At 40.3% G+C, this 22,961-nt stretch overlaps 1 protein-coding gene across 7 annotated transcripts; it reads right to left on the reverse strand.

The window, feature by feature from the left end:
• Nucleotides 1–256: 256 nt before the first annotated feature.
• HDAC10 (histone deacetylase 10) lies at nucleotides 257–22,537 on the reverse strand. 7 transcript variants are annotated; one of them, XM_055808731.1, is made up of 21 exons: nucleotides 22,519–22,537; nucleotides 21,225–21,291; nucleotides 20,446–20,580; nucleotides 15,083–15,179; nucleotides 14,304–14,401; nucleotides 14,121–14,225; nucleotides 13,842–13,910; nucleotides 13,053–13,179; nucleotides 12,499–12,564; nucleotides 12,050–12,109; nucleotides 11,595–11,684; nucleotides 10,197–10,303; nucleotides 8,523–8,590; nucleotides 7,763–8,033; nucleotides 7,051–7,141; nucleotides 5,357–5,442; nucleotides 4,804–4,857; nucleotides 4,096–4,180; nucleotides 3,481–3,666; nucleotides 1,650–1,809; nucleotides 257–940 (listed from the first exon to the last, which is right to left on the reverse strand). In XM_055808731.1, the coding sequence occupies exons 2-21, from the start codon at nucleotides 21,287–21,289 to the stop codon at nucleotides 915–917; spliced, it is 2,046 nt and encodes a 681-aa protein (XP_055664706.1). In that variant the 5' UTR covers nucleotides 21,290–21,291; nucleotides 22,519–22,537; the 3' UTR covers nucleotides 257–914. The 7 variants fall into 7 exon arrangements, with proteins under 7 accessions (XP_055664706.1, XP_055664707.1, XP_013159985.2 ...); XM_055808732.1 differs by lacking the exon at nucleotides 22,519–22,537 and adding an exon at nucleotides 21,710–22,116 and having other exon boundaries at nucleotides 20,446–20,560; XM_013304531.3 differs by lacking the exon at nucleotides 22,519–22,537 and adding an exon at nucleotides 21,710–22,116.
• Nucleotides 22,538–22,961: the final 424 nt, after the last annotated feature.

Below are 22,961 nucleotides of genomic sequence, written 5' to 3' on the forward strand. Positions count from 1 at the left end.
AGGCCCCCGCAGCCCCGCTGAGGTAACGGCGCCTGCCGGGCCCCCGGTACCACAGCGCGGGTTAAAGGCCGACGCGTAAGCCCCGGTTCAGGCAGTGCACCATTCGTAACCGTCGCTGCGATACTCGCCGTTAGCGTCGTTACTCCATTCGCTAGGAACAACGCGCTACTGCCAGAGCGCCATAAACCACGCGTGTGCTGCAGAACGTCACTGCAGCCTTCTGACGGTATTTGCAAACTTTCTACCAAGAGCACACTTTTTTTCCTCTTAATTCATTTTTTAATACATTTTTGATCAAGATCTTAGAAAAATACATATCAAAATACAACATTGGTATCATTCAACGTAGAAATTCGGGTGAACAAAGGCAGGCAAAAGGGAACGAGATACTTCTGAGTAAATGTTTTTTCCTTGAAAATGCTGAATTGTCAAAAAAAATTTTTTTTTCAGGGGAGAGTCTGGGGGAGAGAAGAAGAAACCAACAAATCCCCCATCCTGAAGAGTTCTGAAGCCAAAATCTGGCCACTGCCCAGTTTCCAACCTGAAGTAATACTTCTTGGGAATATTAAGTTTAAAGAAATTCTGAACTGCAACAGAACATGTTCGTGTTCCTCCGCTTTTGTCTGTGAAAATGTTAGACATTGGGTTTGGTTTCTTTTAAAATAAATTTTCATTTCAAGATGTTCCAAGGACTGGGTATCATTTCCCATCCAGCCGAAAACCAGCATGAACAAGAAGCACAATTCTCTAGCTGAAAATACTGATTTTGAGTTTTTTAAAAACAGGAGACAATTGTGAATGGCTCTTACTCTGTTTAGAGATTGATGATCTCTTGTTCTGATGATTTAAAAGGCAACATGAACGGCAACACATTGTCTTTTGCTTCTGCTATGTAAAATGATTCCGAAGTGAATTCAATTTCTTGAAATCCCATCCTTCACTGAAAAGCAATAAGAAAAAGTTATTAATCAAGCTCATACCACAATTCCCAACCTCTTAAGAACGCTTTTCTTGGAATGAGACCACTGCTTTTGGCAATTTCTTCTGAAAGAGAGCAGGGCATTTTCAGAGAGAAATGCCCACCTTTATCATTCATTGCTTTTTCTGTTGAAAAACAGAAGTTACTCAGTACAGAAATGTTTCTAGACAAGTATGCTTGAAAACAGACACACCTGCCTAATCTGATTCGTGCACAAATGCAGTACCCAATCCTCAGCTATTTGTGAATGTACTTGAAGCATGACTAATCACTATTGAGTTAAGCCAAGTTCTTTGTGGACAATTTAAAGGTATAAAAATGTCACCTGTTTTGGCACTATATTCAGAAAACACATTAGCCATCACAGCCAGTGCACATCTTATTAACCATTTTTTAAGCACATAATATTTTGGCAGTTTCAGTTCAAGCTTCTGGAGTAACAGTATTCAAAGTTCTCAAGGACAGATACAGTTATGCTGTGAAATTCAGTGCTTTCTGCTTCAAGTGGTAGAACTAAAAGCATTCAGAATTTCATCCTTTTGACATCAGATCAATGTGTTCCCACTGACTTTAATATCCCACTGACTTACAGGATTCCAGCTGTATTTTATTATCTTTTCAGAAATGTAAATATATTAATAAGATCTAAAGATAAAAATAGACAACTTACCTGAACACTGAAGCATTTTCCATTCCTCCTGAAACTGGTCTCTCAATAATTTTATTTTATTTACTTTTTCTTGGGTAGGAGGTACATAAACTCCAAAGTGAGGTGTAGAAGCACCCACTAACACTTTGGCTACACTTTGCATTAAAGTTATCTCTGTGTCCTATTTAAGAAGAAGGAAAAAAAATGCTCCTGGGTACCAAACTTTCTTTGTTTCAGTAATACATGAAATATTGTAAAACAAGCTTTAGTAATTAAGTCGCTAGCATTAGTAGCAAGAATGAGCAACTTTCCATTTTCAAATAAAAATGTGTCAAAATGGAGAAGCTTTTTCTGAAAAAGGTTAATTTTTATCTCCTCTAAAACTTGTTTCTTTCAAATAGAGAAAGAATCTCGGTTTTCCTTTTGTGATTTAAAAGAAATAATGCTGGGTTAAAGGTAGAAAATGTTAGCATGGAGCTTGTTTACTTCATGCATCATTTACTTTATTGGTAGAAAATAGTGATCTATTTTGCTTCAGCAAGAAGTGACTTTTTTGACTCATAACAGTCTAAATCAATATCATTTGCTTGCAGAAACTGTATTATGAAATGTCAATTGTATATGAAGAATATGAACATTTATTTGGAAGACTTTAACCTTATTTTTTTTAAGAGAGAGAAATATTTATTCAGTTGTTCTAAAAAGCCAAGCACATGCATTACAAAATCCTCACACGTTACATAATCCCATTACGGAGCTACCTGCAGAGTACCAATATAAATGTATCAGTAATTTTTTGAAGATGTATGCCTAGCTTCCTTTTTATCCTTGAGTTTACCCTTCCGAATGTCAATAATTCTTTCAATTCCATACTCCTAATTAGTAATGTGCAAATACACTCTTTATGTATACTGCGTATCAAAGTAAAAATTATTTTAGTTTAGACAATTTATGAATCAGCACTATAAATTAAAGCAAATGACATTTGAGAAGACTACAGAATAAAGTATGTCGAAATCCACTTAATTGGCAGCTTAATGAATAGTGTATCTTTAATTGGATGCTTGCTGGGGAACAGATTAGAATAAGCGTATGTGAACAATTAATCATTGTTTCTCATTAAAGAAGAACTAGAAGGCACAAAAGCAAACAGAAGTTAACTGTTTCACAGAACACACAGAATTGTGTTACAGCCACAGGATACTGCAGAGGCAAAGAGTGTAAGTTGAGTTCTTTAAGAGATTAAACAATTCATGGAAGATAATGCTCACTGGTACTTACCACACACAGGTCTGGATACAGCCTCTGACTTCCTAAATCTAGAAATCCTTAACGTGGTAGTGCATGGAAAAACTAGACTAGGGAAAGATCCGTATATTCTTTATCTCCTTTCCCATGCTCTCTACCAGAAACAGAAAGGTGGGGCAAATTAGTCCCCAGTTATGTATTATGGCAATTAAGTTCGCTTAAAGGATATATGCCATTCTGATTTGTCTTCTGTATGATTGAAGTCATGTGTGATAAAGTACAGCCCGGGGGAAAGAAGGAGAGGATATTTAGTGTTTTCTGATAAACAGAACAATGCGCTGCTTTCAATCACATTTGACGGAAAGAGGACATACAATTAACCGACGAGTGTCTCTTTTGAGGTGACAACTCTGAGCTGTGAATCCCAGGTGGAAAGGGAAGTTGTAGCAAATTGTCAGAACATCTGCTGTCTTTAGACATAACCATGGGCTTGCATTCATGCCTCAGTTTCTCAATCATGCAGGCTGCCTACAGCTCAGTGTGCATCAGTGTCTTGCTCAGGACAGAAAGAAGCTTGAGCTATTTGCTTAGCACCACTTCTTACCTCAATCACAGCAAAAATTCGAGATTCAGCTAATCCTTGTAGTAAAGCAAAAAGCAGAGAAATCCCACTGATTCCAAGGCTCCTATTTGGTCCAACAGCGATTACTGTCAAGTCAGGCTGATAACTATATGCTACAGGAAGAATGAATCCAAGTACAGCAGCAAAGAAGTCGTTTCCTTCAGCATCCTTTAACAACGAGAAACTGTTTAGCACAAATGTAAAGCTCCAAATCCCAAGATATAAAACAAAACACTAAGGTGAATCTCAAAAAGCTTTTGATTGACCTAGGAAACAGGATACTGTTTTCACAGCAATTTTTATATTAAACATGCAGTTTATTAATCTTTTCCTTAGTGTCTTCACACTGTAACTTTGCCCTCTTGAAGATGAACTACAATAGCTACTGAAGGTTTCCTCAGACCTATGCGTTCTAATATAAAGATATGTGAAGGAGTAGTACCCCGGCAAGGGCAAGAAAAGGAAATACTTTCAACGGTTCCAATTGCAGTCAGGTGTGTAATTCTCTGTATCATTTTATGAGTTTGTAAATACATTCTATTATTTCTGTTCAAAACGCTTTTTCTCTTAACATTGTTTCCAGAAAGTGAATCTCACCTCTTTCCAGTTTAGAGAAATATAGTGTTTGGAGCTGGTCTTTTCAGACTGTTCTTTCTCACAAATATGTATCATGAGTATTTTTCTGTAAATAAAAAGCACATCTGAGTATCTAACCAACAACTTCCAATGAGATAAAAAGATCTTTTCTTTCATCATTCTTTAGAACTAATTCATAACACAGGAACAAATAAATATTTGCATTACTACATGCCATAACATAAACACCAATTAAAACTTAAATCCTTTTAAAGGTATTTTTAAAAAGAGTATTAAAGACCACGAGCAAATTACTTCTAAGAAAAAGGGGAAGTGGCAAAAAAAGTTACAGATAAGTAAAGATGACTTTCAATAAGGATCTCAGCATCAGCAGTGTATGCCCCCTGCAGTTATAGGGGGTACACCCTATATAATTAATAATTGCCTTCTTTATTACTTTAAATTTTCAATGTTCTATTTTCAATAACAATCTAAATTTCAGTTAATATAGCACTATTATACTTTAAACCTACCACTAAACTCATAAAGTGACATTTAGAGATAGCAGTTTGTCTTTAGAGATGTATTTGGGGATATTTTGTATTTTGTCTCAAATTAAACACAGCTCGTGACCGATTCCTCAGTGCAGATTTCATCACGCATATGGACACTTATGAACACTTATAAAGCCTTTGGGATTTGACTCCCTGAAGTAAAGAGAAACCTCACCCATCTTCTGTGTTCGGTATGATTTGCATGTCTCCCACAAATATACAAAGCACTCTGCAGAAAACAAAGAAAAATATACACACACTTACATCTACAAGTAATTTTTTTCAGTTAATGCAATTTGTTTAAACGAGTTTGCATGTAGATTAGATGCATAAAGAAGAATGTATATTGTTTCTGAATCTGGCCCATTAAAAGTATAAAGAAAACACATTTATGACAGCGCGAGGGAACTCCTTTTCTCCAACCAGGTACTGGGGAGAAAAAACCAAGAAAATGTCCTCAGACCAAAACCAACTGAAATCTGGCAAAGAAAATGTAGGCTAGCACAGCACTCATCCTCACAAATGTTTTGCCTTCAGTAAGGCAAAAGGTTTTTGCTGGCATATATAGTATTTGTCTGTACTACATATTGAAAATGCTATGCATATGTAGGTGCTTTTTTTTTTTAAAAAAATCAAGGTTCCAAAGACAATTTGCCATATTTCACATACTTAGTATCTTATTTTTACATTTTGTCCAAGGGCCCCAAAAGCCAAAGATACAAATTCACCTTTGAAATCCAAAACGAACAGCATGTCTTAGTGCAACAGCAACAGAAACAGCAGCTGTGGGTGATGCTGCAATTCCATTGCATACCTGCAAAATATATTTTTCATTCAGAAGCAATTAAAGCTGCACAAGATCATGTCATTTTTTATTTGTAACAACTGAATTTTTCATTATTTATATGCATCATTCAAACAAAGCTACAGCTGTATGAAAGGGATCTTAATGATCTGTCATAGCAGGGTTAAGAAAATGTTACTAATTCATTTTCTACAGAAAGGCCATATTCGATTATTATGCCAAGAGCTGTTCTATTACTGCAAAAGTATGTTGCTATGCTGAAAGGCAACTGTAAAAATAGCTTTTGCAGGGGAAGGTCATCTTCACTGTTTCTCTAGATAGTCTGCAGATTGGATACGCTCAGTGTGCCAGTAGGCAAATTGTACCAGAAAAAATACACCCTATGAAAAGGAAGTCATCCCTCAATTCTGATTCTGACTCTTCCTTTAACCTAGGCGAGCTATTCCTTTCTGGAAAACACAATTACAGTATTATTCAGTCAGCCTTTCAGTGTTCATTTGTATTGTGTAGTGCTTTGAACTCTATGTGAAAGCTAAGCAAAAATATAATGCATGCTCCCCCTGCTCAGTCCTCTTGGCATTTGTCAACACAAAAAGCTCAGCTTAGCATCTGCAACTCATGAAAAGTTCAATTCCTTTTTGCCAGTTACTATTTCTTTTGTTCTATTTAGAGGCTCTCCTAGAGGTACGTGCAGTTTATAATGTTAGAAATTTGTCCCCGAGATCTACATATGTGACCTCCAACAGCAGGAAGATGGCTTACAAGAAAGAGGTCCTTCTGGCAGTTACTCTTCCTTGCAGGCCTGGTACTTTAAGGAGAGATTTTTATTCAAAGAGAGAGACTGATTTATTACGATATAATATTCTTAACTTGTTTGCAGTTCTTCCTCTTTCCTTCTCCAGGCTTTTATAGAGAAATACAAATGTGCATCCTCTAAGCCTGCCTTCTTTTCATTCCTGACCTTGCAAGAATCAAAATGCTAAACTAGAATTACTCTGCTCAGAATCACAGTATGCAGCAGCGTTTTCAACAGCTCCACTAAAGGAGGGGTTTGTGTGTGGTGTGCATGTGTAAATCAGAATTTACTCTGAGTAAAGTGTTGCACCAAAAATGGAAAATGGGTACAGCTGCACATAGCATGGCATCTTGTAATGTAAGGTAATGCAGAAGTAAACTCTCTCCTAGACAGAAGGCAAAACTCCGTGCACTGAGACAGGAAAATTTTGGATATTTCCTGTTCAGATTTTGTGCTGCGGCTCACTGGTGCTTGCTGTACCAACTTCTGCCCCCTCAACTGCAAGAGTGAATGCCTGGCTCACCTGTATGTCTGAGAGTGATGAGAAGGTTCCTACTGACTCACATGCTATGACTGCAGAAAAGCTGGACAACACCTTGCCCAAAGATCATTAGAAAAATGTCTTGGGGTTAACAACTATCCCCAACTAGTTATTTTCTCATCTTGCATACTCACTCTCATAGCTAAACACATTCTAGCTGAGATTAGTGGGGTTGTGAAGTACACAGTAACTAATATCTGGACAACAATACAGTAGAAACAAAAATCAGAGGAATCCAGCTCTCACCCCACCCTCCAAGATCAAAGCAGTTTATTATTACCTCCTTTTTAAGTATTTTATCTAGGATGACCAACATATTGCCAAGAGACAGCAAACTTTTGTCCTCTTCCACAAGGTCTGCATAAAAGCCACTGTAAAATAAATTATATGAAGAAAAAACTAGGTTAGAGGCAATAATGCTCCTGAAGAGGACACTGATACGGTACTTTGCAGTCAGGGTTGACGGGGTACGTATTGGATTGATGCTACACATTGATTCTCAAAAACCTAGCTCTAGCAGGAAGATGAAAACACTGTTGCCTGACAGTCTTGAGCTCTCTAAGTGTCTGTCTGTTTTGCACTGGAGAGAAAACAAAAATGTTTGATGATATTCAGGAAATAGAGTTCTGTCAAAATTAGACAAAAAGTTGAGCTTCTTAAATCAGACCAGATTGGTATTTTTTTCAGCTAAAAGTGAACACAGAGCTTTAAGGCACCTTCCTAGCAAAATCTCTTTCTAAATGAACACGCTTGTACTCTTCTATCTCCATTGAAACAGTTTTTTTCTAAAAGTATTCTGATTAGTTCTTTAAAGGACTTCAAGGCTGTAAGTGATAACCAACACCAAAGTCTTAATTTTTCAAAGGAAGAAACTCTGGCTATCATTGATTAGACTAAGGCCAAAAACATGACCATGGCAGAGACAGAGCTAGATGACAGTCTGTGCAGAGACCTCTCATACTCATGTTGAAAATTAAACAGATAGGACCAACCTGAGAAGAGCTTTTATTTCAGATTTGTCCATTTCCTTCACCAAATGAACAGGTACAGGGAGTAAGTGTGCTGAACCTTTAGAGTCAGTTGCTGCTGTTTTGATGGGAGGCACTGGAAACAGAATATTTTTCATGTGCAGTTCCAAAAACCTTTCTACTTTGACAATTTCATTGACTTTAATTATCTTAGATTCATATTCGGTGGAGGGATCCAGATCAGGCTTCTTTAGTACATGTGATTTGGTGCTCAAATTTTGTAAAAATGATGTGTCTGTAGAAAAAAAAAAAAAAAAAAAAAGAAGGGTTTCACATGTATTATCCCGAGCAGTGTGTTAATATTTGGTTACATTTATTTACAAAACAGATTACATCTGTATTCATAGTAGCATATTTATTTCCATGCACTAGCTACAATGTTTCCTGCCACAGATGTTACTTTTCAGTGCTGCTACATTTGTTTTAATCTAGTGAAAGGTCATACATGATAACAAAACTTAAGCCCATAGTTTTGCCACTGAAAACAGCACCCTCAACCAAAGGTATCAAAGTGCTACTTTTTGGTGTGATGTTTGCCAGCTTCAGAAGTTCTGTTCAGACCAGCTGAAGATGTAACCTTGAATGAAGCCACTTCATCAGTCACTTGATGAATAACTGGTAGTTCAATTACTTTAATCCACTGGTATTAATCTTAATAATTTTGAATGTCTACATGAATCCATCTGCCAATTGCATTTGCTTGAAGAAATCGAACAGTAATTACCTTCATACATCAACCATTTCCAGTAGGGTTTATGTGCTGCTCTCACATTTTGAATAGATTCAACAGCACTACAAAAGAAATAGGATTAACAGTATCAGCATTAATGAAAATACAGGAAACATGACTTACCTCAACAAAAAACCAAAACTTAAAAAACACAACTGAAAATGAGCAAGTTCTGGTCTCTTGCAAGAATGCAGAACAGAAAGATAAAGAGAATGAGAGTCAACAGGCAGACTGCTCGGAAAGATTAGATTCAAGAGTCAAAAGTGAAGAACACATGCAGTATGTGCACGTTTATACACACGGAGTGAAATCCTGACCCTGCTGTTGGAGGAAGCATACATGTCCCCAACTCCAGGAAAGGCAAGATTTTACCTGTCTTTGCTCTGTCTGAAATTTTATCTATGCAATGTAGATATAATTAGATTCACACAAAAGCAAGGCTATCTGTTCAGGAACCAAGTAAATCACGTTGCCTGCTATTCTTTGTGATGAAATCTCTTTTTCGTTATCACTGGTATTTGCAGCACTACAGGCAAATGGTCCTATTACATTAGCTATCATAGAAACATACATGTTAAAATCAGGAGAAATTCTGTGTACTTGGAGATTATTTGTAAGGTGTTCAGGAGCTGGACTGATATAATGGATAAATATGTAATCAGCCCTCCATTACCTAGGATGAGAGCAACCTGAGATACTACATTTTGTAGAGAAGAAAAAGAGGTGATACAGGGGCTACAGGATGTGTAGCAAGCAAAATAACCAGCTTTGCTCCATCAGAGCCTACCAAATCCAACTCTGCCCATAGCCTGCATACATCGACACTGCCTGACTGATCTGAGCTCTGAGTTTTAACTAACATAGCCAACTGGTAGGTGCTGCCACCAAAATGCATGAGGAGCATTACTGCTGAAAAAACTACAGAACAACTACTGAGGTGGGAGAGAGACTGAGGAAGGAACAGAGATGTGGAAGAGATGGTACAGATAGGTAAAGAGAAAGATGCTGTTTAGATGTGGAGCTGATTCAAGCCCAAGTTCCAGAATGCTTTGCTAGGTCAGATTCACCACTGTGCACACACAATCTTACTGTCTCCAAAAAGAAGCTAGACTTGGAAGTTTAATTATCTTGGTACAGCTCCACACAGTCGAGTGCTTTAGCACCCCTGGCCTTGATTATCCAAATTCCAGAAACACAAGGAGTCATCAAGACAGCTCTGCACAGCCTTAGCTCTCACTGATGAGAGGAAGGTTAGCTCCAGCTATTGCTGTACTACAGCAACTGAAGTTACTCTGGAGTCTGAATAACTGATCCTTGCAATTACATACTTCCTCAGATACTGGCTGTTATTAACTGGCATTGCCTTGATTACAGTATGATTGTCTCAGCCTTGAGTGAGATGGATCTCTACAGGATAAAAAGGCCCAAGGATAAACAGCATAAAATTATAAGCTATTAAGTTCTCACAACTTGAAATAATTTCAGAAACAAAAGTATACAAAACTCTACCATGGATAACTTTTTTGGAAAGCAAGTTATCCAAAGCAGAAAATAATATATTACAAAACATCATATTAAAACCTTGCTTCAGCAAAACGTTCAAAGCATGCATGTCTTCAGCCTCTTTGATAAATACATGGGTTGTTCTAAAATTCTTCATATGCTTACCTCAGGCAAGGTGCCATTTCTCCAGTTATTTGAGGTACAGGATCTCCAAGCAAAGTTTTTACAGTCATGCAGACTGATTCAGACAATGATTTTAAGTGGTACCCACCCTAGAAAAAAAAATAATTTTGTTTCACCTAAGGAACAAGTACTTGTAACATCTATCTGTATATCATCATGGAAAATAAATTAAACTTTTGAAATATATCTGAATTTATAGAAACAGAAGATGGTATGATGTACATCTAAGTCAATGATTTTCAATATGAAAGCACAAGTTAGAGGCTACTTGCTGAACTTCACTGGCATCCCATGATTCAACTCATTTTATTGGCTATCAGGCATGACTTTGCCATGAAAACTTTGGAAATATACACTTTCTCCGTTCCTATCCATAACACGCCATCTTCAACAGTTCTTGTGAAGATTTCTTAGAAGGCAAATACTATCACTGTCTTCTAAAATGCATGTACAAAGGAGATCTCCCACAGGCTGACACTTTTAAGATATGGTTGCGCTAATGGTTTAGCAGAATTTGGAGAACTGAAGACAGCTTTAAGACTGCTAGATTGCAGATGGTAGATGGCTTCCTGCTTACCACCTGTGGAGCAGCCACATTGTCTGTATTAGGAGGGGGTGCTTATTTGCACTTCAGCTAGTAGACAGAAAAGTCTATAATATTATAGAGGAGAGGAGGACGGAAGAAGGGTTACACAAAACAGAGGTCAAGTAAATAAATTAATAAACAGTTCACTCTCTGATACCTTGTTGGCAGTAGTATTTCCACACACATTTATCTGAAAAGCCACTGTTTTTCTAACGTGCAGCAGAAATAGGTAATTGAAAACTAGATTTCAAAAGGAGGAAACATTTTTAATTGTTTAAAAACAGAAAAAATAGCTCAAAAGAAGAGCTTGCATAGATGCTTTTAATCAAAAACAAGGCAATTTTGTAAGGGCTCTGTTACTAAGCAAGAGTGTATTTAGGTTAAAGGTTCTTTAAACTCTCCTGGAGTAAGACACACTTGTGAAAACACTGGTAATGCAGCTCACTCACTAGATAAGTTTGGGTCATGAGTTTGGGACCATCCAGAGCAGCAGACTGTCCACACGAACTGAAAATACCTATGGAGGATGTTTTTTTGAACATATCCTCTATAGACAAAAGATGCTTCTCTGTTGCAAAATTTTAAGTCAAAACCCCCAGTTTTTAAGACACACATTTCTTTTCATGTATAAAAGCACTGTCAAATCTTACCCATTTTTGCGCTCCTGATTCTCAAAATAAAGATATAAAGAATAAATTATTTTATTAAGAAGCTTCACTTCCTAGCTTCTAGTTTGCCCTACATGGCTCTATACAAAGACCCTGCCCCTGGGAGTACATTTCAAAAGTCTTTACCTCTAGGATGACACACAGCCTTCCATTAGCCAACTGCATCAGGAAATGAGTAAGGTGGGCAAAAACCTCAGGAGTGGCATTCATCTGACCCTAAATAAAAAAAAAGTATAATTTTAAGAGATGAAACACAATCAAAAACATTGGTACAAAAACCCACACACAATCTGAAATACACAAGTCTGAGTTGGAATACTGGAACCCTTGCCTCTCATATCTAACAAAATGCTGAACTAACTGCTTTAAAGGAAGCTACAAAAAACAACACAGTCATTACGAGATAATCTGTCTTTACATGTCTCATAGTATTTAATGAGCTGGGGTCAGCTTAAACACTAGACATGTATTTTTACCTTGGTCAAAGTGAATTTCACCTAGCAATCACAGGACATTCAAGAGGTAGGAATATTTTGTAAACAGATTCATGACTGACAACACAAAGGCCGCAAGTTACTTACTTCAGGGTCTCCAATTCCAGAATCATATCCAGAAGAGACAATAACCAGTTCAGGATCAAACTGTTATAAAACAGAGAGAGCTGTAACACATTTTTGTGTCCTATTTTCTATTTTGTACTGGTTTTCAACTACACAATGTTCAGCTGTTATTTCAGCTAGACTATCAACACAAATAAAGACTCTTCTTGAATAAAAACTAAGATTACCCTTTCACACTGTTTTCATTCCTGCTGGCGAAGTTGCAGATCATTATATTTATTATTTAGAAGCTAACACTCCATAAATACTACTCAATTGATCAGGACATCAGTCATATCAGCAAAAATAATGTGTTAACTATGCTACTGGCAACTGCTGAATTTCTACAAAATATTCAATGGTACCTGCTTAAGTACTTAGGAAGCAGTGTCTGGTTTTGCTATTCAAATAGCACAGCAGTAAAAAATTACCTCAAAAGCCATTGGAAGCAACACATGGAAAAATGCAGCAAGATAATCTGAATTTTCCATCCCGACCTGCAAAATACAAGAAATATAAATCATATTTTACTATTGGAATTACAAATTTTCTACAGTTCTTCAAGACTTTAGGGAATGATAGTAGCAAAAGTTAAAGATAAGGGAACCTTAGGAGCTCAAACTTCAAGTACACTCTAAGTAAAGTGCATAAATATCCACCATTTTTAGTCTTAAGAATGAGCTTCAGTTCCCTGCTGAACAAGGATGAATGTAATCATCTCCTGAAACAGGTCCTGATTTGATGGCTGGGCAAGATATTAAAGAGAAAAAGAGTATGTGTATGTTTTTCTCTCCCTCTTCTTTTTTTAACCATTATCACATTCTGAGCCATATTTTTCAGCTGACATTCCACTGACAGAAAGGATGTGCACTGTGCTAAGACACCTGCCAATCAAGTGAAGCAGTGCACTTCTCAGAAAGCATTACATAAAGCATGACATACAAAGCTACTGCACTTGCTTTGTTGTACTGTAAACAACACTTACCTTATTCCAAGGCAAATTTACATTAAAACCTTTTCCTCTTCCCAGTCCCACAGCATCATAATCAGATTCTTTGAGTGAAGGCCAGAATTCCTGATGTTCATAGCGATGCCAGGAAAAATACAGAACACTGAAAGATACAAAGAACAAAATGAACTTGACGAAAAGGTTCTGGAACTGACTTTACATCCTGCACTGGGTGACTGTACTGACTGAAAGCAAGAAAATAGAATTGTCCTTTCTCCTTAGTTCTCTTAATGGACTTGGACTGTGAAACTTGGTACAGTAGGTCCTATGCCAAAATTAACCTAAAAATTAACCTACTAAAAATTACTTGTATGTACGCACTCTGTTCAGATCAAAGACAGGGCATTTTCAGAACAGCAGACTTTTTTCTAGAACATACTTCTGTGGCTTTTCCAAAAACAATATAAAACTCATGTATTTTATCCAAATACTACTCAAATACTTTAACTGAGAGATTTGTGAATACAGAGAATAGATGCATTACCTGAATACAGCCATGAAGAGATCTTAGTACTGGCAAACCAAGGTAACCATATTGCTTATTTGTTATTCTTCAGAGTAGAACAGATTTACATGTTTCTTTTTTTTGTTAGATTTTTGCCCTCTATTTTATAGCAAGCAAAAAACAACAGAGTGACTAAAATAGCAAGGAGAGTGTTTTGTAAGATTCTAGTTTTAGAAATTTAAGAAACTTTATCTTCTGCAGAGGCAAGCAATCTTTAACCAGCTAACATTAAAATAAAAAAAAAATACAATCCTTCAAACCTTGGATCCTCTTCAAATATATATTGAGTTCCTTGCCCATGGTGCACATCCCAGTCAACAATCAGGATTCTGTACAGATCAGTAAAAGAAAACATTCAGCAGAAGAACCACAGCATCTTGATCTAAAGGAGGTACAGATAAATAATGCTTTTGTGACCCAAAAGATACAGAACACCCAGAAAGCTTTAGACATTAATCTAAACCAGTACAATGTCAAACTGTTACCTAAATGCCATACCTGGGCGTGAAAAGTTTCTCTAAAGTCAACCATGCACTCACCTCTGCAGACTGTATTTCAGTTTTGCATATTCTGCTGCAATAGCAACATTGTTGAACAAACAGAACCCATTAGCTGCATTCTTCTGGCTGTGGTGACCTGGAGGTCTAAGACAGTTTTACATGGTTACTCACAACAAAATAAATTTTGGTAAGAAGTGAAAACTTTCTTACATATTTTCTTACCTTACTAATGCCATTCCGTTGCACACTTTTCCCAACATCACAGCATCCACCAGCTGCAAAGTTGCTCCTACTGCTAGTCTGGCACAGCAGTAAGTGTTCTGAAAAAGAGAAACTCAGCTGTCATCAATCACTCATCAGCTTGTTTTAAACTGGTCACACATGAACATGCTTTTGCACTCCAACAGTAAATTGCCTTGACATAATTCTACTCAACTGAGATTGTATGCAGATAGTTGAAAGCTGAATTTTACAACACAGACTCCAATATGCTTTCTACTAGGTTTACCTGTTATCATCATATCCTTTATACGGATGTTCTCCCTGAAGCAGTTAAGAAACATGAGATGGACATACTGAACTGACTAATGGAGTAACATGGCATCTTTGAAAATAAGGAATAAACCTTACAGAAACAAAACACAGAAGACTTCACCTCCATTATGCTGTGACATGTAAGAGCAACTGTTACCAAAATGTGATTTGCAGTCACTAATGGTCTATTATACATTAAACGACAAAAATAGAGATAAATTTGAGTAGTGCACTATACTTGTAACTGCATGATACAGTTACAGAATAGATGACAGGACACTTAACCAATTTAAATGACAGCATTATACTAAACTTGAACCAGATAATAGTATCATAAGTAAATGCAAATTTACTTAAAATAGCAGAAGATGTATTGCCAATTTTTGCCTACTTAGAAAAGTGCCACTCAGATGCAGTAACACAAATATTTCTAAAACCCAGTAGAGGAAGCAGTTTAACTCACACACCGGATGAAAGAAAAAAGCATCATAATTTCCAGAGACTCTTTTCAGTTCCTCTTCATTCATTGTCTGGGTGCTTTTCGCCACTTCCAAGTGTTCTGAACTGCAGAGGAGAAAGAGATTAACACAACATTTAATACATCTTGGTTTTGGCTGGGATAGAGCTAATTTTCTTCCTAGTAGCTGATACAGTGCTGCGTTTTTGGATTTAGTATCACAATAGTGTTGGTAACACACTGATATTTTAGTTGTTGCTAAGCAGTGCTTACTTTAAGTCACACACTTTTCAGTTTCCCATGCTCTGCCAATGAGGAGGTCCACAAGCAGCTGGGAGAAAGCAGACAGGACAGCTGAGCCAAACTAGCTAAAGGGATATTCCATACCATACAACATCATGCTTGGTATATAAACTGGGGGGGAGTTGGCCAGGAGGTGCTGATCACTGCTCAGGGACTGGCTGGGCATCGGTCAGTGGGTGGTCAACAACTGTACTGTGCACCACTTGTCTTTCTTGGGTTTTACTTCTATTGGTTTTTTTGTTGTCTCCCTTTTCACTACAATTATTATTATTCTATGATATTTTATGTCAACTATTAAATTGTTCTTATCTCAACCCATGCGTTTTGCATTTTTTCTGATTCTCCTCCCTATCCCACCAGGATAAATGAGCAGCTACATGGTACTTAGTTGATGGTTGGTGTTACACCATGACAGTCCTTTTGTGGAACCCAGCAAGTTGAGATAACAACAAATCTGACTGGAATGTGTTAGAACAAATGTTTTATAAGTATTCATTATATTAATTTAATAGTCACTGGGCACAATGTTGATTTCTTTGCTCTCAGAGTTGGTACACTTGTTCTCAGAGTTGTGGTATATGACACCTTAATTGCTGTATGTGTTCCCTGTTGTGCTGTTTATCCCCTCTGGGGGCTGGGTTAAGGTTATATTTTTTTGTACTTTGTAACAACACTTGTTGTACTTTAACACTGGCTTATGCTACGATAAAATTGCTGGTCATGAGACTAATCTGGCCTGTGTACTCAGCATTGCCATCACCCTCTGTACTCTGAGGGCCATCTGTTAGAAGCTATCAATAATTACACCTTTTAACTTTTCTCAGGAGAGCCAACCTATGGAGGAGACATCTTCCCACACCTTCCCCTTCCTTGCCAGGCTAATCAAAGAGGCATTGGAGAATTCTGAAAATTTTTAATATCCTCGGAACGTTGAAACTGGTAAGGTGTGTGAAGATAATACGGGCAAGTAGCTAGGACAGTGGACACCTCCAGTGTTTTGGAACTTCACCCCTGAACAAGTGCAGAATCTGGAAAAACCAGTAAAATAGTTGGAAAAAGTATGCTGTAATCACTGTGACACACTGGGGCCTGGCCCATGCCCTGCTCAAGACTATTCAGTACCCTCCAGGGGAAAAGGCTACTCCAACACTGGTGACAGGCACTGCGGCTGCTCCAACGCCTGTGACAAGCACCGCAGCTGAACCAGAAAACCAAGCCGTGTTGGTATCTGTTGCCCCTATGCACAAGAAGAAACGGACATGAAAGTCAACTTGTTTAGTAAAGGATGACAAAGCAGGGCCATCACACCAACAGGAGGAAGAGGCAGAACAAAAGGGAACCATTGTCGTATACCAACTCATTGCCCGTAATGACTCAGAGAGACAAAGAGGCACTGACAGTGGATGAAGTGGCTTGGCAGCTCTGGCAATGTGAAGAAAATCTTTCTTCCTCCCTACAGACTAGCATCTCAGCTGTGGAAAAAAACTGTCCAAAAAGTGGGAAAAAACTGTCCCACGAGTACCAGCAAGCAGGACAGCATAGGTCCTACTCCCCACCTCTACAGACCAGTATCTCAGCTATTAACAGTAAGCGTTCTTTTGCTGGAGAGAGAGAATACAGAGGGTACGCACCATGGGGTACCCTGTGGTTTTGCCTGTGGGACCACGAAGAAGACAAGAGGCAGTAGGATGGAGAAGTCTGTCTTGACCCAAGCGACACAAGTTGCAAGGGAAAACAATCACAAATGGGGGTTCTTCCAGGAAAACTGCTGCTCCGGTCTCCAGCAGGCCATTCTTCAGACAGCATGGAAGAGCTGATCTTACTTTTGATCCTGTGGAAAGGAATTCTAATCTGTTTTTACAAAAAGTTGTTACTGAAAGATTGGTCACAGAAACTTTCTAAGACTTGTTTTGAAGTTTAGAAAGCAGGCATTCTTTATTACAGCGCACGGGGCTATCTCCTCCTGATGTGCTTTCTAAACTGCAAAACAAGTCTTAGAAAGTTTCTTCAACCGATCTTTAGGTAACAAAGTGAGCGGAGACTTCTATGACCAGTACTAGAGGGGCCCTGCCTCCAGCCAGGTGGAGGAGAGGGACAACTTGGTTTACTGGGCTGTGTGGATCTGATGGCCTGGCACGTCAGACCCACAGGAGTATAAGGCCCTAGCAGACATCGACACGCAGCGTACCCTAATGCCGTCAAACTACACATAGGCAGAACCCATTTGTATTTCTGGAGTGACAGGGGATCCCAGCAGCTACCTGTATCGGAGGCTGAATAAGCCTGACTGGGAACGAGTGGCAAAAGCACCCCATTGTGACTGGCCCAGAGGCTCTGTGCATCCTTGGCAGAGACGATCTCAGGAGAGGGTATTTCAAGGATTTCAAGGACCCCAAAGGGTACCGGTGTGCTTTCAGCATAGCTGCCTTGGAGACGGAAGAAATTAAGCAGCTGTCTACCTCGCCCGGTCTCTCAAGAGAACAGACAATTCAGTTGTGGGGTGGGTGAAGGCTGAACAACAGGCTCTGATTGCTACCACAAGGGTGCACTGGTTATCACAGCAACCGAGACTCCCTCATAACCATCCACAAGCTGCCTCATCAACTGGAGAGCCAAGGAGTGATCAGCAGGATCCGCTCACACTTTAACAGCCCCACATGGCCAGTGTGAAAGTCTAACAGAGAATGGAGACTATCAGTAGATTACCATGGCCTGAATGAAGCCACGCCTCTGCTGAGTACTGCTGTACCGGACACGCTAGAACTTTAATACGAACTGGAGTCAAAGGCAGCCAAGTGGTACACCACAACTGAGATCAGTAATGCATTTTTCTCAATCCCTTTGGCAGCAGAGTGCAGGCTACAGTTTGCTTTCACTTGGAGGGGCATCCAGTACACCTGGAATCAACTGCCCCAGGGGCGGAAACACAGCCCTACCGTCTGCCATGGACTGATCCAGGCTGTGCTGAACAGGGTGAGGCTCCGAAACACCTGCAATACTTTGATGGTATCAGCATAAGCAGAAGGTGTTTTTGAGAAAGGGAAGAAAATAGTCCAAATCCTTCTGAAAGCTGTTTTTTCTGTAAACAAAGTAAGGTCAAACGACCTGCACAAGAAATCCAGTTTTTAGGAATACAATGGAAAGACAGACATGGTCAGATCCCAGCAGATGTGATCAACTAAGTAACAGCTATGTCTCCACCAGCTACTAAAAAGGAAACACAAGCTTTTTTAGGTGTTGTAAGGTTTTGGAGAATGCACATTCCGACTTACAATCTGATCGTAAGCTCTGTCTACCAAGTGACCCAGAAGAAGGATGATTTCCAATGGGGCCCTGAGCAATGACAAATCTTTGAACAAATCAAGCAGGAGGTAGTTCATGCAGTAGCCCTTGGGCCAGTCTGGGCACAACAAGATGTAAAAGATGTGCTTTACACTGCAGCCAGGGAGAATGGCCCTGCCTGGAGCCTCTGGCAGAAAGCACCAGGGGAGACTTAAGGTCAGCCCCTAGGATTTTAGAGTCAGGAATACAGAGGACCTGAGGCCTGCTGTACTCTGACTAAAAAAAGAGATTCTGGCAGCTTATGAAGGGGTTTGAGCTGCTTCAGAAGTGACTGGTACTGAGAAACAGCCCTTCACCACACCCTGGTTTCTGGTGCTGGGCTGGACGTTCAAAGGGAGAGTCTCCTCTACACATCATGCAACATACATGGAGTAAGTGGGTCGCACTGATCACACAACAAGCTTGAACAGGAAGTCCCAGTCATCTGAGGATCTTGGAAGTGATCATGGATTGGCTAGAAGGCAAAGATTTCAGGATGTTACCAGAGGAGGAGGTGGCATGTGCTGAAGAAGCCCCACTATACAACAAATTACCGAAAAGTGAGAAGCAATATGCCTTGTTTACTGATACGTCCTGCCATACTGTAGGAAAGCATCAGAGGTGGAAGGCAGCTCTATGGAGTCCCCTATGACAAGTCACAGAAATTGTGATGGAGAAGTTGAATTGACTCAGCAGAGGTGAAAGCCATCCAGCTGGCTTTAGACATGATGAACAAGAAAAATGGCCAATACTTTATACTGACCCACGGATGGTCGTAAATGTCCTGCAGCAATGGAAGCAGAGCAACTAGCAGTGCAGAAGTAAACCCATCTGGGCTGCTGTATCATGGCAAGGTATCGCTGCTCAGGTGGAGAACCTGGTTGTGAAGGCACATCACACAGATGCTCACATACCCAACAGTCGGGCCACTGAAGAACATCAAAACAACAGGTGGATCAGGCTGCTAAGACTGAAGTGGCTCAGGTGGATCTGGACTGGCAACTTATGGGTGAATCATTTCTATCACCTGGGCCCATGACACCTCAGTACTTCAAGGAAGAGATGCAACCTCAGACCTACCGTGTCACTATGGCCTTGTCAGGCAGTCTAAACTCATGGCTGAATCCAATTGCAATCGCTAGACCCGTGCTGCTCACCTCACTTGGGTATTGTGGGATTGAGCCCTTGCCCATGAAGTCACTGCTTTGCCATCAAGCTCTCCCGACTACCCTTGCCTTTCAGAGAAGGCTGCCCTTGCCACTCCCTGACAAAGGCAAATGAGTGCACAAGCAACATCCAGAACCATCTGCAGTTTGCTGCAAAATCATCACACCGAGGTGACAAATGCCAGAGCAGATTCCGTTGCCGTAACTTCAGAATGGGCAGGCTGCTGTTCCTTTGAACTCCCCCCTCCCCAGAACTAGCTGCAAAGTTTTTCTGTTTGGTTCATTATCTCAAAGATGCTTGGAGGTTTACTTCTAATCCTATGTGTAAATCAGCATTCATTGCTTAAGAACCCAAAGAGTGAGAATGGGGATTTAGCAGAACAGTAGATTCATACTTCAGCACCTACACCATACTCAACATTATTCATCTAACTTCTAAGTGTGACACATTTTCCATTGAAATTACTGGAAGCCATTGAGTTTTGGAGCAGACCTTTTCAAATGGAGCAAAATATGACTTGGTGGTGTAAGATCTGTTATTTCATTGACTTAATCTGAAAGGTGATGGAAGTAAGTTTCAGACCTGTGAACCAACAGGATCTCCTCTTCGCTTCCTTCTCTGGCAGGCACCTGGACACATCTTTCCACAAGATGGTAACATTTAAGCTGCTCATAGGAGGATGACAGTCTTTCTGGCACTTCAATATCACAAATAGGACTAAAATTAAGCAATAATCATATTAGTGTAACACCATATCAGCACAGGTAACATAGACTTCATAATGCCCAGCTTTTAACTTCCTATCATAAGATTCACTACCCTCACAGAGTACTTGTGAGAGTAAAAGAAACAGAAAATCTTTTAAATACTTTTTGTTTTGTAATGGAGCCAAAAATTTGTTCTAAAATATGTAAGCAGAAAAATATATACCGCTCTTAAATAAAAAAGAAACACAATAGCATCACTTTTTGTTTCCTCTCTCACCACTGAAAGTAGCCATGCTTAACTACAGACACATAAATGCTGAAATGAAAAGCTGTAGATTACAGCCAAGGTGAACAGAAAAGTGAGTTTGGGAGAGAAGACAATAGTGGACTGTTGCTCTGAGCACTGCAAAAGTACTGGTCTTGTTAAGGCCTACCCACAGTGGAGGCCTATAGGTTCTCAAATCCAGCTTCAGATTATCATTACAACATCTGGATACAAACTGGGAATAACATAGAAAATTTCCTTCAAAAGGAATGACTTCCTATTTACTAGGAAAATGACAAGGTATATACTGCTAGGTATTTCCCATTACATTTACTTCTCTCAGAAATCCTAAAAAGAATCTATTCATAAAAATGATGGCAGTGACTTACTCGCTCCAAAGCAGTTTGTGAGTGGTCATTTCCTCATCATAAATCAGCGCTGTTCCTGAAGCCATTGCTACTGACAGAACAAAACAAAGATCCCAAGACACCTATTTCAGGCAAGAGGTAAACGTCTCTTAAAATAAACTTAGTATTGCATTAGCGAGTGACTACACATGTACACAGCATATCTGCTTGCATGGCGGTTTTGCACTTTAGGCTTTGTGCTTACAGAATGAAATCACAGATCATTCAGCACTCCCGAGGGGCAGGGCAGCAGTGTGAAGCCAACGGCACAGATCTTCAAACCGGGCCCACGCCAGAGGGATTCACAATTGCCTGAAGTTTCAAAACCTGGGTGCAGGTATTTCTGGTGCAGGTGAAGGGGCTGCACCGCCTCTCCACGCCCCTCCAGCCCATGCTCAGGGCCTTACAAAGACTGTTGAGGCCTGAGCACAGGCCTCCTTACCCCACCAGAACACACTGGCACGTACCTGTCATGGCCGACGTGAGAGGGATCAGCTACTTGTGAAAAGTCGTAAAGCCACAAAGTACGAAAAATAAGATTATACGCACGACGGACAGAGCAGTTACAGGGATCCCTTGTGTTTTAAACTTTACCGGCCTTTGAAAAACCCAAGAGAGCCAGTTAAGAGAACGAAGCCAGAGCGAAGAAAGGGGACGAAGGCGCGCAGCTGGCCGCCAGCCCGCCTCACTGCTCACCGAGGGCCCGGCGCCGCGCCCCTCGCCTCCCGCCGGCCGGGGAAGCTGGCAGCCCCGGCGCCCTCACACAGCGCCGCCCAGGCTCCGGTCCCGGCTCCCGCAGGCGGCGAGGGCGGGGGCCCGGCCCCAGCTCCGGCCCAGCCGCCGGGGCCGCCTCAGCCCGGCCGCGGCGGCGGCTCTGGGCGCGCCGAGCGGAGCCCCCGCCCCCGGCGGCCCCGGTGAGCGCTCGCCCCCGCGCGGCTGGCGGTGTGCGGCCTGCCCCGGCAGCGCGCCCAGGGAACGGCCGCGCGCGCGGCCCCGGGCCCGGCGGCCCGAGCTGTGTTTTCATGCCCAGGGCAGCTCAGCCACAGGTGGTGGTCAGTTTTCAGTATGTAACAAATCCAACCGAAAAAAACCCACCACCACCAAGAAACAAAACCCACCCGACCCCGGCCTGTACGGTATCTCCTAAAAGAAAGGGAAATAAAATAAAAACTAGAGCTGAAGCAGCGACAGGCTTCCTTAAATATTCACCGCTTTTCCTGCAGGAACCAGCACAGACTCAGCAGGACCAAACGGGCCAAGCTTTTGAACAACCTACTTTTTCCTAAGCAGTAACTTCATTATACAACATAACCGGAATATAGGTTGATTCAACTTTTTGCCCTCGGTTTCTGCTCGTTTTCCCCTTCAGAGTAGGAAGCAATGGCACAGGCGTCACCATCACCGTGAGCATGCGTACAGACCTGCGCCGATGGGGCGCATCGTGGGAACCCAGGTCATTACAGATGGGACTTTTAGAAAGCTACAGACCATTATTTCCCCCCATATTTATTTCAAGATAATATGACCATAATAGACACTGTATTACTGAAACAGCTTCTAATTTATGTATTATTAATTACCCGTTCTTGTGTCTATTACACATATTTATAAAACTAAACTTCAGTTCTGCCCATCTTCATGTAGTCTTTAACATCAGTGTATTGCACGGACAGTGAGGATGCTTAATCATGTGGCCACTCTAATATTTCATATTTACTG

The sequence above is a fragment of the Falco peregrinus genome, chromosome 6 (genome assembly GCF_023634155.1).
Source record: "Falco peregrinus isolate bFalPer1 chromosome 6, bFalPer1.pri, whole genome shotgun sequence".
NCBI classification, from domain to species: domain Eukaryota; kingdom Metazoa; phylum Chordata; class Aves; order Falconiformes; family Falconidae; genus Falco; species Falco peregrinus.